Source organism: Tachysurus vachellii, chromosome 16, assembly GCF_030014155.1.
Source record: "Tachysurus vachellii isolate PV-2020 chromosome 16, HZAU_Pvac_v1, whole genome shotgun sequence".
Lineage (NCBI taxonomy): Eukaryota > Metazoa > Chordata > Actinopteri > Siluriformes > Bagridae > Tachysurus > Tachysurus vachellii.
In genome coordinates, this window is record NC_083475.1 from 9,494,845 (window position 1) to 9,510,682 (window position 15,838).

At 37.2% G+C, this 15,838-nt stretch overlaps 1 protein-coding gene across 4 annotated transcripts in view; it reads right to left on the reverse strand.

The window, feature by feature from the left end:
* The window catches only part of sfmbt2 (Scm like with four mbt domains 2), a 52,484-nt gene that overhangs the window by 35,437 nt on the left and 1,209 nt on the right, over positions 1-15,838 (reverse strand). For 3 of the 4 annotated variants that reach the window (XM_060889045.1, XM_060889044.1, XM_060889047.1), the window contains exons 2-3: positions 7,785-7,935; positions 939-1,033 (exon numbers count right to left, since the gene is read on the reverse strand). In XM_060889045.1, the coding sequence (XP_060745028.1) occupies positions 939-1,033; positions 7,785-7,935 (246 nt within the window). Of the gene's footprint in view, positions 1-938; positions 1,034-7,784; positions 7,941-15,838 lie in introns of all 4 variants that reach the window. The other variant, XM_060889046.1, reaches the window with a different exon arrangement.

A 15,838-nucleotide genomic window follows, 5' to 3' on the forward strand; every position in this document is an offset into this window, starting at 1 on the left:
CGTGTGCGTCTTTTTTACGTGTTACAGGTACGAGTCCTGTCAATGTGTAACAAGTAGCTAACATCAGTCTGCAGCTACAATTCAGTTCGATAATAATCTTCAGATCCACTGTGACCCTGAAAAGAATAGAGCACTTATTATTTAATGAATGAATGAATGAATGATTGATTGAATAAATTGAGGGAATTTGGATCTTTAGATGAGATAACGAGAAACACTCACAATCTCTGCTTTTGTTTTTTCTTTTAGAAATTAACATTTAGAAATAATGCTTTAATCATGACTACCGATTTTTGTCTCTTTCTATGACTATATTAGCTGAGCGGCACCAAGGATTTCAAAGCCATTAAACCCACTGTGAGCTGCACAATTAAAAGACAAACGAAAGATGCTTAAAGCTGCAGCTTATGATGCTGAAACATGCCTATTATGTGATCAGTAATGGATACACTGGTTGTTTTTATAAACAGATTTGGCAGAGAGGAGCACTAGTTCCTGATAAATAGGTCAATGGGGGTATGAAACCTTTGTGAAAAACCTCTAACCCAAGGCATAGAAGAATCCTGTGAATTTGTTAAGTCATTCCTGACTAAAACCGGGTCAGTTTAAAACTTTAGGTCAACCGCACATTAGTCCTCCAACATTTCAATTATTAAAATGCAGCTTTTTTTGATAAATGAAAAGTAATCAAAGACTGAATAAAAAATGTACTTCCTTTGTCTGACAAGATCTAGTGAACACAGAACTGACGGCTGCAGTGTGTGTTTTGATCTGATCCTGGATTACACTGAGACTGGTTTCCAAATTCAGCCGACCTTTCTCACCTCCTTAATCTGACTTGTGTGTGTGCGTTCGTGCGTGTGTGCATGCACGTGTGTGTTTGTTTGAATGGCTAAGCAGCATAGTGCTTTCTGTGCTGTGCACTAGTCAGAACTTACATGTTTGAATGAGGTGTGTGCAGCTGCTGTGGCTCCTGTTTCTTCCAGATACTCATCCCAGTTAAAGTCCAGTTCCTCTTCTCCACACTCCATATCTGACAGACGGAGAGAGAAAGACAGGGAGAAATTGATCATTTAGACAATCAGAGAGAAGGACAGAAAGAACAGAGAGGGTATATAAAGAGTCAAAAGGAAAAGAACATTAGTTATAAATAAATAAAGCGTGAAAAGAAGCAAGACACAGTAACCACACTACGCCACACTACCGTCTATCTGTGAACTATCTGTTACCCTAATACTACCCTGTACTTCCTGCACTACCCCAACCGTTTGTGTCTTTCTTCTTTTTACGAAACAGTATGAGGAACGTGGGCAGTGCAAAATCTGCAAGCCATGCATGTTTATCTATAAGTGCTAAGCCTAATGATGCACCCAACTGTGACACCCAGCATTAATCACACATTACTCTGGAAAGGCTATGATGGTAAATCCCCAGGATTCCCAGCCACTGTTGGAAAAAAAAAATACATTCATTTCCATATTGAGCTTTTCCTGCTGATTTTTTTTGTTGAAATATAAATAAACACGTGTCCTGTGATGGACTGGTGCCCTAATGCAGCATGCATTATTGCTTCACACAACAGGACAGGCTCAAATCCACTGTGACCCTGATGAGGGTAAAATTCTTCTAAAACAAAAATTACAGATTAATATTAGACTTACATTTAAATGTTTGTATTTACCCTGAATGAACAAGCCTGAGGTGACTGAGGTGAGGAAAAACTCCCTTAGATGGTAAAGGAAGAAACCTTAAGAGGAACCAGACTGAAAAAGGAACCTCATCCTCATTTGGGGGACGCTGAAGGGTGTGATTGTAAATATACAGTCTGACAATTATGTATTGATGAGGAGGTTGTTGTCCTCAAAGGCCACATGTAGTTGGCATCTCCTCTTGGTATGTCCAAATACTTCATGAACTGGAGCTGGTACATCTCTAGATGCCTCAGGATCCTCACAGAGTTGGCCTCATCTCAAGATCTCAAATAGGGTCATCTCACAATCTTAGCTTTTGATTTATTACTTTTTTTAAAACCTATTAAAGTATTTAGAAATATCACTTAATCGTTTATCCATGACGACCGGTTTTGTGTACTAGTGAAATGTTGCTAATGGTCACATTCAAATAAGCCATATTTAAATGAACAGTGTATGTCCTATTTTGGGGAGACATGGTGGCTTAGCGGTGAGCACATTTGCCTTGAACCTCTGAGGTTAATTTTCCAACCTACACACTGTGTGTATGGAGTTTACATGTTATCCCTATGCATCGGGGGTTTCCTCTGGGTACTCTGGTTTCCTCACCCAGTCCAAAGTTATGCATGAACGACATCTCTAAGTTCTCTATAGTGCGCGTTTGGGATTGTGCTCTGTGATGGCTGTCCACCCCTACAGGTTTCCCATGCCTTGTGCTCTGAGTCCCAGGGGATAGATAGGTTCCTCAGAAGTGTACAGAAGATTGATGGAGGGAGGTTCTATTTTAGTCTTTTCTGTTTTTTGACAAGGGGCATGGTGGCTTAGTGGTTAGCACGTTTGCCTCATACCTCCAGGGTTGGGGGTTTGATTCCCGCCTCCACCTTGTGTGTGTGGAGTTTGCATGTTCTCCCCGTGCCTCGGGGGTTTCCTCCGGGTACTCCGGTTTTCACCCCCGGTCCAAAGACATGCATGGTAGGTTGATTGGCATCTCTGGAAAATTGTCCGTAGTGTGTGATTGCGTGAGTGAATGAGAGTGTGTGTGCCCTGTGATGGGTTGGCACTCCGTCCAGGGTGTACCGGATAAGCGGTAGAAAATGAGTGAGTGAGAGTTTTTTGACATGTAGCATGAGTACAGGAATTCAGAGATAAAAATCAACAAATTTCCCCAGATATCTACTTTCACTCCACAAACTTAACAAAGTGTTATTTCTTAAATGACATACTTTCTATACCATAACTGAATACTAGCACTACCTAGACACCAATCAAGTCTCTTCATTTTAAATATAGCCCCCAGACTTATAGTTATGTCTGTTTTGTTTCCCAGTGTTCTGGATTTTCTAGAGTAGTAAACACTTCTTAAAGTGTTTCCATATTAAAAAGTTTTCATATCCCTCTTCATACGATAGCTAAACATTTACAGTTTCGACTTGGAAAACTGACAGACAAGGATATTCTTGCTTTGACGTGTTGTCTAGTGTATATCTATAAGATGAATATCTATAAGGTGGGCAAGTATGTGAACAAACAATGGCGCTCATGTTGTTGCTGCTTCTGCATATACATGCAAGGTCACGCTTCAAGTATAAAGCAGGCCTCTCTGTTTCATGCTGAGTTGTTTCCCACAACCACTGTCAGGATTATTTCCCTACAATAACACACCCTGTCATGTTTTGTTACTTAAATTTGTTTGAAGGTGGATATGGCAGAACATTTCCAGAGCTTCACAGTACCTCCATCGGCTTTCCCATCTCCCATAGTGCATCCTGGTGTCATCTCTTCCCCAGGTAAGATAAACACATGCATACACACATGATTCATCACAGCTACCTTCTTCCATTGCCCCATGGTCCAGTTATAATGCTCATATGCACAATGTTGCGTTTTTGGTGGTGGACAGGGGCCAGCATGCACAAGCTGTGGCTACGCAGCCCCACACACAGCAAGCTGAGATGCACTGTGGTCCTCAAACCTGTTTATCATAGCAAGCGTTAACTTTTTCAGTAATTAGTGCTTCAGTAGCTCTGCTTCGGGATTGGAAAAGACAGACTAAGCCTTCGCTTCAAGAGTGCATCAGTGAACCTTGTTATTGTCCCTGTCATGGTTTCACCAGTTGTGCTTTCTTGCACCACTTTTGGTAGGTACTAATCACTGCATACCAGGAACAACACACAAGACCTGCTGTCTCGGACCCTACTCGTCAAGCCATCACAATCTGTCCCTTGTCAAAAACATTTTGTTTGATTTTCTATCCATTATAATTATTTTTATATAAAGATTTAGTTTAGTAGAAGACAACAAGAAATGAAATATGTAGGCAATGAAACACTATATATTTTAGGTAGCTTGTGAGCAATACTGTGGTACACATTCAATGTGTGTTTCAATTTTTAAAATCACCTCTTTTTTTTTTTTTTTTTTATAAACATGCCTCATAAATGCAGTGATGCTTCAAGTTAACATGAATCAAACTGAATTCAATGTTACAGAAGGTGTGCGTATTTAAAGGTTAAGACTACCGCATGTAGGTTTATCAGGTGTTTAGGTTATATCCGCTGCCCACAACCCTCAACACCGAGAGAGTATAGAGCTATTTAAGCATTGTCATCTGGAGCAGGAACTGTCATTTCATGTACATATTGCTGCTTCCTGTTGGTCTACAACAGCAAAAACACCAGTTTGATGACATCAGCACAATGTGATGTTTAGGTGTTACATTTGATCGTGTGTTTGTTATACTGAAATGGCAGTAAGTCGGACGCTGGTACAAACGGTTCTAACACACACAGTATCAGTGCTTGACATTTAAAACACTGCTGAAACTTTCTGCCTACTCTAATCTCCGGTTCCACCGTGTTGTAGGTGTTGTGGTAAAGACTCAGGACTTTTCTGCACACAGTCTGTGTGGCGTATTCTCTACCCCTGCATCATCTGACCATGTCATTGCTACACACTCAATAGTTTTGTTAGTTAGTAGTCTGTTTCTCAACTCAGCAATAATACTGAGGTTTGAAGTATTTCAGGCTTTTATAATCCAGGTAAAATTGCCTTTAGCCTTGGTCACAGTTTTCCTTTTTTTTTTAAGCTCTTAATGTGTAGCAAAAGTGTACAAAATAGTGCCTGTTTTTGTTGACACTTTAGTCATCCATAATTTAAAAAAAAAGGGTGTATTTAAAGTACTTAATGCTATGGTTGGTTTTGTTTTCTCAGTTATACACCACAGAATTGCTGCATGCTTGCATCACACCCTTCAATACATAAGCAAGTGACTGGACAAATTACCACTTCTCCTTCTGTCTGTCCCTCTTATAGTCATAATCTCATTACATCATTACAGTGGTCATGACATGACAGGATATAACAGACATAGGCTCAAAGTGTACACATACACACACATAATTCCTTCTGTACATATTATTCAGTGGCGGCTGTTTTTTTTTTTTTTTTTTTTGTTCTCTACTGTTTATGTTCTCTTTTCATTGGTATCACTGGTACAGTATGTGATAAGTAAGAGCCAAAAGATCTTTTCCAAACCTGGTTAACAAAATTAATAGCATCAATAAGATTATTCTCTGCTAAGCATTATTCTTAGTTTACCTAGAACTACAAATAAACAAGCATCAAAACGTTAAATCCTTATAATTCCTGAACAATATTTAGTATTTCATATTAATATTTAATATCTTATTTAATATTTCCTGTAATATTACCAAGACAAACTAATCAGTTTTACTAGTGTAAAATTATTTGTAAGAGTTCTTGACTAACCACTATTCTGATTTGAGTCTGATTGGCACACACACATTGGAACCTCGGGCAAACGTTGAAAATGTAACAAACCTGACTGATATCTCAAATATATACTGATATTTTTAAGATGTTCATACAGCTTTAGTGACTGATAATTGGTTAAGAGGTTCCACTACACTGAGAAGAGAAGCCAGGCGAATGGAAAAGTCATGTGTTCTGGAGCTCACTGTTCAATATACCGAGAAATATTTTCCAACTGTCATTCAACCAGTGACTGCTAGTGAATCTGTGCCTCTATGTGAGACCTAAAATGACAGATTACACAAAAGCTTGTTGTTTAATGAACATCAATCTTTTCTCTCATAAAAACTAAGTGTAATTTAATCTGCTATAAGAGCCCAAAGAAGCCATGAGTACATGTACTTCTATCACCGATGTCTCTGGGGCTTTAGGAAGCTGATCTGTCCAGCAAAAACAGTTTGCGTTAAATAAACGAACAGCATAGTAATGCAGTGAGATAAAGTATTTCATCATTTGATTTTCTAGCATGCTTTATTTCACTGACAGTGTTGAATAGAGACAGTTGTACATGTAACATTTCACCAGCAGATTACAGGACTGGGCAGGCATTACGCAGGTCTTAATGGGTCACTGATTTGAACCGTTATACTGGTCTCAATTTCCGTTTGTTACATGCAGAGATTAACACAAGTTTGTGACCTGTTTGAGTTTTATTAACCAGGAATCAGGGTCAGAGGTATAATCAGGGGTCAAAGTACAGGTGGACAGGGTAATTATGGACATATCTGAGTTTCTATGTCAAATACACAAGTGCTGGTCAAAAGCAAAGGCTATGTGACTTAGACTTATGTGACTTAGACACATGAGTATAATTAGACATAAAACAGGCGAACACAATAAGTAACAGACAGATGAGAGAACCTGAGGTGAGAGAAGGAGTCATGATCTCGAAGTTAACTAGTTTATCTGATTAAATAAAAAGCTCAATACTGAATTACAGTACAGTGTTCTGGATCAACTCTAAACCTTTCAAGCAGTTGGCTGCTTTTACTGTTTATTTATACATCAGATGATGTATCAGGTTTCATATCATCCCAGAAAGATACACAGCCACTCCTAATCTTCAGCAGTGTACACTACACTTATCTAGTGCCTAATACATGTAAGTAAAAAATGTGCTTTCATATTCACTGGAAGCGGCTGAGTAAACAATAAGAAACTAACAAATTCCCAGCTTCTTTTAGTGTATGTCCATCGCTGTAAGGGATGCTCAATAATGACTTTTAAGTTATTAATGACTGACACGTGCTGTTTAACTGTTTAAGAAATGAGTGTCTGTGAGACTCCAGTTTTCACGGCAGGTTCCTCTGTAACGTGAAAGAGCATTTTGAGAGAGAACCAAATGTCAATTATAGTACACTTTACTTTGTTATAAAACTACACTTATTTGTGTAATAATCTGGTTATTATTAGATATAGATTATGTGGAGCATCCAACATATAAGTCACCGTTTATGAGCTGTTACATGAACCTCAAATTATTGCAATGAGTGGGTTAATATACTGCAAACCTATTGTTTATGTTAAAGAAATAAATAGTCCAAAAATGAGGCATGCAGAGCCTTCAAATAAATTCACTCCAAGACAGGAAAATAAAAATGATTCAGAGAGAAAAGTATGCAGCAAAATTTACATGGAATTTGTTTTGAAGAAGTTCTGCAAAAAAGTAGAAGCGAAGAGAGAACAAAGAAAGTGTGAAAAGAAATAAAGTGTGAGAGAGAGAGAGAGAGAGAGAGAGAGAGAGAGAGAGAGAGAGAGAGAGTATAGACTCTAAAGTTTTTGTTATTGTTTTGCTAACTAATTAAATGACTGTAACTGGTTAAAAGACAGAGTTTTGTGGCCCAATTTGAGATGCAGTACGTGTTCAGGTTTGTCACAGAGTAAGGCGGTGATTTGAATGCTAGGTCAGGCGAAGCAATTTATTAAAGGAGAGGCAGAATAATCCAAACATAAATCAAACTCAGGAATTGTAGACAGTCAGAGGTCAGGTGATCAGCAAACAACACAAACACAAACACACAAAACCAGGAAGTGGAACATGGATAAGAAGTGGTGTATCATGACACAAAACACACATTGCGGTAAAGTCAGCAAAATAACACTGAACAAGACAGTAAGACGAGGAAAATCGGAAACACACGAGGAAGACAACAAATGACAGTATAAGGGCGGGGACAGGACCTGAATCAAAACAAAAACACACGTGGAAACAATGTTGTTCACCTGGAAGATTAGATTCCTGACAAGGTGTATCAGCCTCACCTGAGTGACCATGTTCTGCTCTCCCATTGGACGGGCTCTGTGTGCTCCTCCCTGCTGATGTCATCATGAGTTCGTTATGAAGGCTGTTGCCTTGGAGACGGAGAGTCCTGATGACCGTTTCCCACTTTGTCAGCTCACAGTGATTTGAGGCCTGCACTTAAAAACATTGTGGTCAAGAGTCAGTTTAATCAATTTGATGACTATATACTACATTCCCAGAAAACAACAAATTTCATTCTAAAGGAAGTTTATTGTGTTTAAGTGCCATTCAAAACAACTTCCAATTCAAATTGTGATTTTGGTGACTCAGATGCCACTGTAAATGCAGTTATGCTGCAGATTGTACGGCATTACAGCAACTGTACACAACCGGTCTGACTTCAAATTATAACAAATCCATACAAAAATCCAAAAATCCTCATATTCACAGGGATTTCATAAAGACTTCTCCTCTGTATCCAATCACAATACAATCAAAATTATATTAGTCCTCTGCATAATTATATAACATTAAAAACTCATTACGAATGCCTTGAGTTCAGTCCGTGTTCAGTGAGAGACTGGATTGCAATGTGTTCTGAATGAAAATAAAATCAAGACAGAGTCAAAGTATATCTTGTCTCTGTCCTTGACTCTTTGGGTTAATATATAAATATAGTGCGGTATAAATATAGATGTTGTTCCAAACTGTATTTAATTTTCCTTTTACTTGGCTGCAGCAATTATGCTATTAAGTGAATTCTGGTACTGATCATGCTGTTCCCTGTGGTTAGTCTTTACTGTGTGGGGATCGATCATGAATAAGTGACAGTAATTATTAATCAACACAATAAATGTGTGGACAAGTTATTTATTTATTTTGGTGGTGGAACGTAACACACTGTAATCCGGTACCAAACCACAAAATCTAAAACATATAAATAGTTCTAATCTTCATTTTAAAATGTTTAGCATTCATTTTTAATATTACGCCGGCTTTAGATGTGGGAATGTATGGCTTGCACTTATTAAACAAATGACACACACAAGTCTGAAGCCCTGAAATCTTATGTTCAAGGTCAAAATTTGTACCACAAGTTAGATAAATAGATGGCTTTATAAATCATGTAGCATGTGGAACTACTGATAACATTAAGGAAAAATGGTTAATAAAAAGCAAAGCAAGTTGCTCAGGGTTGTTGTGAAGCTGTTTTAGATGCAGAACTTACTACAGTCAGCTAATGGTTAAGTGGGTGTGTGACGTGTTAATAGACGTTGCCAACAGACTGGCTTGGAGACTTCTGTAATTAACCTCAGTCTCTCTGAATGGAAAATGTTAATTCCCTGAGATTTGTTAGGTTGAAATGACAATACATGAGGCATTAGTGTGTGTGTGTCTGTGTGTGTGTGTATGTGTGTGTGTGTGTGTGTGTCTGTGTGTCTGTGTGTGTGTGTGCACATTAAGTGAATGCTAAAGCCTCATTTGAAATTGCTCCTTCACTCACGTTTACTATTCAGTATAAGTGCAGGTCTTTATAGAACACTGAGCAATGTAATAGAGCAGCAGTGAGGGAAACACTGGACAAAGGTCAGATAAGATTTAATCACAATAATCTGCCATTAAATATAGTAAAACCGGCCTGAAAGTAAAGGAACGGTAATGATGTTAATACACAGCTAACTGTGTATTAACATCAACTGCCTGGCAGGTTTAGTAGACATGAAACCCTTTTTGTTTGCATGTACAACTAGCGCGTGGTCAATAAAAACAGACCCAAAATGCTACGCAAAATGTTGTTTCAAAATTCCACAGCTTTTAATATCATTGCCAAGTACATGTAACATAATATTTAATAATAATAACAGTTAAAGCACAGTCTCTAGAATTTGTAGACTAAGTTGGCACCTTTTTGTGTTTGTGTATTTTTGCATTTCAAATATAGTTCATTTGGGCAAGAGCTGATCAGCTGAAACTCATATTCACACTTTGTACACCGTATAAATGCCGTGTAGCATTTTGAACACATACATTACACAGGAGAGGAAATGATGAAAAATATGCGCTCTCATATCTGGTTTAATGAATGCTTTGGGAAGCTTCTAGTAAGAGCTGGGCATTTCCTCTGAATGACAACTGAGTTACTTTTGGTTTCATGTTTGTTAACATTCATGGTACACAATGAAACATAACACAATGGTGCCTGTCCCGCAGCCTACAGCACGTGAATAAGGTTACTGAACAACAACACAACGCCACCTTTAACTTAAGCTGCTACTGATCCTCATGGAAAATAGGCAGAATTACACCATTAAAGTTTGTATACACTTCTGTAATACTGAAGAGGAGAAGCGATAACGGCAGCAGATAACTACATCCTCAGTGATGGACATTTCACACTTGGGCTGTGTGCCAAACCGCAGTCTACCCAACTAAACATTATGTTAATGCACCAATGGTGTAATGGCTATTTAAGCATCCTATTAAACGCGCACAATGCACAAAGTATCCTCATTGAATGTGTTATCTGGCACTTACAGTCATCAGGTTAATCCATGTGGTGATGAAGGACACGGTGCAACACATGCTGCCACAAGAAGCTTGCAATTTATCAGCTTTAAGTAAGATACAGTATAATGCAAGTAACATAGTGCAAGGCTGCCTTTAAGTACCATTCCTCATAATTATGCACATAATATCAAGTTACAAATAAAGACTTGGATCACATCCTTTACCACAGTCAGACTGTGGTAGAATGATAGCCAAAGGCTTGCTGCTCTTAAGGCAAAAATACAGCAGGCTCTATACAAAGGGTTGTTCTGAGAAATCCCCTCATTCCCTGGAAATTTTGAATACCCTGTTACTTACTCATCTTTCCTGATGACTATTTAAGCTGTCAAAATGACAATACACAACCTTATTCCAGGTAGTTACCCATACTGTTCTGTGTAGTCTCATGTACAGTCTACATTGACTTTTTGTTCTCGATTAAAAGCATACTTATGAAATCCGAACACACGAGCAGCCAAGAGTTTAATGGGTACTTGAACAGAATCCTTGCATCCTTGAACAGAAACAAAATGATGAAGGTATAAGACACATTTCTGCTTTTATATGCATGTATAACATTTACAGATGCCATACTCTAACTAACTAACTAACTAAAAAAAAAAAAATGTCGCTCTGGATTTCTTAATATTAAGAAACATAACTGCATTACAATGTGTTCTCATACAATCCCATTGTAATGAAATTGAATTGTGGCACTGAGCTGTTGCACCAGTGATCTTGGCCACTTCGCATTGACTCTGAGCTACTGATGACGAAGGATCACATTTTCACTGATGCTGTAGTTTCAGATCTAAACTGTGAAAACAGGGACATTTTTCATTCACATACTGCAGCATACTGTTATATCTTATGCTTTTTGTTTTGTTTGTCTTTATCAAAATAACGAACACAAATTTTACAACCAAATTGTACTTATACACAATAACGTTCGTGTAAAAATAAATAGACAACAATTAAACTATATAACTTTAGTTTATCAAAATAACGAACACAAATTTTACAACCAAATTGTACTTATATACAAAAACGTTTGTGTAAAAATAGACAAGACAGCATTTAAAATATATAAATACTATTTATATAACTAGATTTATAAAGCAGTAAAAGTCTTAACTGAAAACTTAATATAACTGCTTGGAAAACCACGTAATTTAAGTTAAGTATTAACTTAACAATTTATATTTGTTTTGGAATCAGTTCTCAACAATTAGCACACAATATCACAGTAAATAAAAGGCAGGGTGTTTATTTAAACCAACCTCCCAGCCTTACAAATAATGAGTACATAAACTGGGTTATTATGGTGCCACCCCAATGACGTTTGTCTTTTTTAACCCAATGGGTGAGGCAGAGGAAAATAAATAAAATGGCAGATGCTGTATCAAAATTAGCTGTATTAATAGTTGGACATTTCTCAACTGAACTTTTACTGAGTATGTATTAATAGAGAATTCAGGAGTGTGTCTTTACTACAGCGTTATTTAAAGAACTGCAAAACACCATCTGGACCGTCGGAGATTAATGAGTACTCGTTTGCCAAGAAGCAGTGTTTATAACAAAGTGTACTCATTTTAATTCAGCAGCCATCCTGGTTAATTTGTCATAATTCAAATCTTTCTTGATCTTGGCTTTAGAGAGCAACATTTCAATTAAGTTCTCTTGTTCCACTCGGATTTTCTGTACATTCCAAGCTTCGTGGACTTTTATTAATACATTAATGAGCTTCACAATGGCAAAAAGACTTCTAAAATGAAAATGTATTTCTTTCAAATAAAAGAAGGCATAGATCATTAGAAACTGAGCAACTGGCAATGAAGAATTTCCATGTCAGCTAGACTAAATCTACAGGTTTTGATTATGGTGATTAGGTCGCTTGGGAGGTACACTGACTTTGCATGAAGTCAACTGGCACAAACAGGAATACATTGAGAAAGCTCCATGAAATTTCTGTTATCCTGTAAATAGATTCTGTGTGAGTGTGTGTGTGTTTTGGCTGCCATTTCCATGGGAAAAAACGCTCTCTGTGGTTTTAGGTCACACTTCATCAGAAACAGCCTGAGGATTCTTTATCCAGTTCAAAACAACACAAACCTTATTGGCCGTCCATCATACAGGGAGAAAGTCAATGCAGCGAGACGCCATCGACGTTACGTTCAAAACATTTCCAATTGTATGTGAGTTCAAATCTCTGAAAGTGGCTGTTCTGGCTCTCAACATCAACCGCTCTGTGTTTGGATTCTGTCTTTGTATGTCACTTTGGATAAAACTTGCTGCATAATATCTGACTCAGAGATAAATATTTGCCTCATCCAGAAGAGTAAAAGAAAGGTTTCTAAAAAATTCCACTTAGTCAATAGTAAAACACCCAATATATGCTTGGGGTTTTTCTTGGGTTAGTTGATCTCATTTTGTTTCTCAGTAAAATTAGCCCAATCACAGCTTCATTGTGAAAGTAATCAAGCATAAAAAAAATTGCCAAAGTATTCTGTGTAAACTGTATTATGACATTTCAAATGCAAAGCTATTAGATTATTCAAACTCCAAAGATTAAATTTAAGTTCAATACATTCGTTACTGTAAAGCATGATACAAACTAATATAAAAAATAATTAAGTAAAAAAAAAAAAGAACTATAAAAACTCAAAGAAAAAGATAAATAAAAATACCTTGTAGAGATTCTGGTGAATAATCTAACCTAATCTCAGATATGGCCTGTTTCAGAGGCCTTACGCAGCTTTTGAGATCAATTAGCTCTGATTGCACCAGATGCTCTGAATACAGTGTGTGTGTGTGTGTTTGTGTGTGTGTGTGTTTGTGTGTGTTTAATCTGAAATTCAAGTTTTTTTAAAAGATTATGCAAACACAACATAGTGTTTTCTTTCTTTGCATAGTAACAAATGTCTTTTTTTCCAGGCTTTATTTAATAATCTATTTTAACTACAGCACTCTGGGACAAGTGAAATATCTGATAGTGTATTCTGTCATCTCCTTCTCCAAACAGGAAACAAAGTACCATAAATGTGTTTAGCCTGAAATTTGCATAATGCTGTTTTTCTGCAAGATTCACCACACACACACACACACACGCACACACACACCGACACACACACGCACACACACAGACACACACGCACGCACACACACGCACATACACACACACACACACACACACCACATACACACACAGACACACACACAAACATAATAGCTCTTCTAGGTCACATAATGAAAGTCGATCTGTATAAAAGGGGTCTGCCAAATGCTGTAGATATAAATGCAAATGTAAAATCAATACTCAAAAGACTCTTCATTCTTGTGGGCATGTCATTTGTGGGCGTGTCTCATTCCCATTTCTTTCTAAAACATAACTCTATTATTGCTGTTTAGGGAATTGATTAGCTGACTTTTTTCTTCCAGTTTTCTGTACGGTAATTAAGTTTCATAAAAAAAACAGAGTTTACTGGTAACCTGGTAACTGAGGAAGGTAGAAACTAAAGGAAAACCACCACCAACAACAACAACTAAACAACCGCTCCTAAGAATTTACTAAAAATCTTTCTTTTAGATTTCTTGAGTCACAGCAGCATAACCCAGTTACAACCAATGGAAAATTGTATATTTTATTTGTCGCTTACTGACAGAATCAGCACCAGAAATGATATTATATCGCATTAGTAATGGTGTATAATCTATAAACTATATTATATATTTTATATAGTAGCATTTGCGGTATTATAAATTCACATGCAGTTCAGTCAGATGTGCTATATATAACCACATTAACTTTACATGTAAAAAAAAAAATGACAACAACCAAATTCCCAAACCTCAGCCAGATCATTTAAAAGATAGCCAGTCACCCAATCTCCATGACCAGAGGACAAACGATCTGATTACTGGACCTCATCACATTACCACAGAGTAAGTGTCGCAATGTTACAATGTGCAGTCTTTGCAGGTTTCAATTCCAGACTTTAGATTCACTTTCCAAGATGTATTTCTCATTAATTATCATGTCCACAGTGATTAACAGTAAACATTAATCTCAGTAAAATGTTACAAAATGTTATAAAATGTTCTTTTTTTATGAAACGTCATTTCAAGTTGTAAGTTGTCAAGGTGTAAAAATAATTTGCAGAAGTGAGTCAAGGCTTGTAGACCAACACCAGGCTGTTGAATCGTTTAAACCAGGCACTTCTTTCAATTCTCCCCTTCCTGTTTAAAGGTGATCGCTCTGCTCACACTTCATATTTACTGGTTAATGTCATATCCGTGCGAAGGGACCCTATCATTTCAACGGAATTGGTTGTGTTTAAATCCCATGACTGCCGAGGCCTTTAATCCTTAACTGCTCAGCTGTATGCTTGGGACGAATCGGATTGGATTGGATGTCACCTCTCTTGGATAAAACCATCTGCCAAATGTAAAATGCATCGACTGAAATTGAAATACTGAGAGAGGAAGAAAAAACCTCACACATCACAAACGAAGCACTTCTTAGGCCGGTGGAACGAGTACAGGTGTATGTGCTTAGAAAATCAAGAAAAGAATCTAGTAGAAAATTTTTTAATGCATTACGATATTAACAAATAAAAATGCAGTTATTTTAAATGCAAAGCATAAAGTTGTGGGTGTGGGTGTGAAGGGAGGACTAAGTGTGTGTGTGAGTGTAAGTGTGTGTGTGTGTGTGTGTGTACACTCTGCAAGGCAGTAGTAATCATGTGTGGGGGTGGAGTAAAGAGCATGTCCTTTACAGGTGGTGTTTAAAATCTTCAAACACAAAAGCACGGATTCTGGGTTTGTGTTCTGGTTTTTGCTTTGGTTTTTTGTCATTTACTGTAATTGTAAGTGCAATTTAGAAGATTTAAATTAAGCTAAGTGGAATGTTTCCTGCCTTTTTTTGTAAACACTGCTGTAATTTTTAAGGCTTTCAGACCATGGAGCTCATTTGCAATGTCAACTGCAACAATGTTAACTGATCTCTATCAAGTTTTATAGTAATATTTACATTTACGTTCTGTTGAACGTGAGTCAACACTGAAGCGGTAACAGTGTAAGAGTTCATTAAACATTTAAAATGACACAGTACTGTAAGATTCAATCATCCTTGTAAGACTGAATGAAACACTACAGCTTCATTCCGACTGCCGTGTGTACTGTACTCTATCAGAATGTGCCAGAAGTATTATTTCCTATATTGTTAATTATATTCATTCTTCTTTTTTGAACAGAACACTGTTTATTTTTCCAAAGCCTGAACTTCCTATAATCAGGCAGCATACATGACATTTGACTTGTTTTGCTATAAAAAAGGTAACATTTTTTGTTCATGGATCATGTGAAGGATATGATTCAGAAGGTTATGATTACGATTTCAACCTTCGTTCATGCTCGAAATGGATATCAAATTTATTTGAGGACTTTTTTTTTCTGGATGTCTACAATTGCAAAAAATTTTCCAATATCTGAAAAAATAAAAAAACAGAGCACATGTCCATATGTGTGT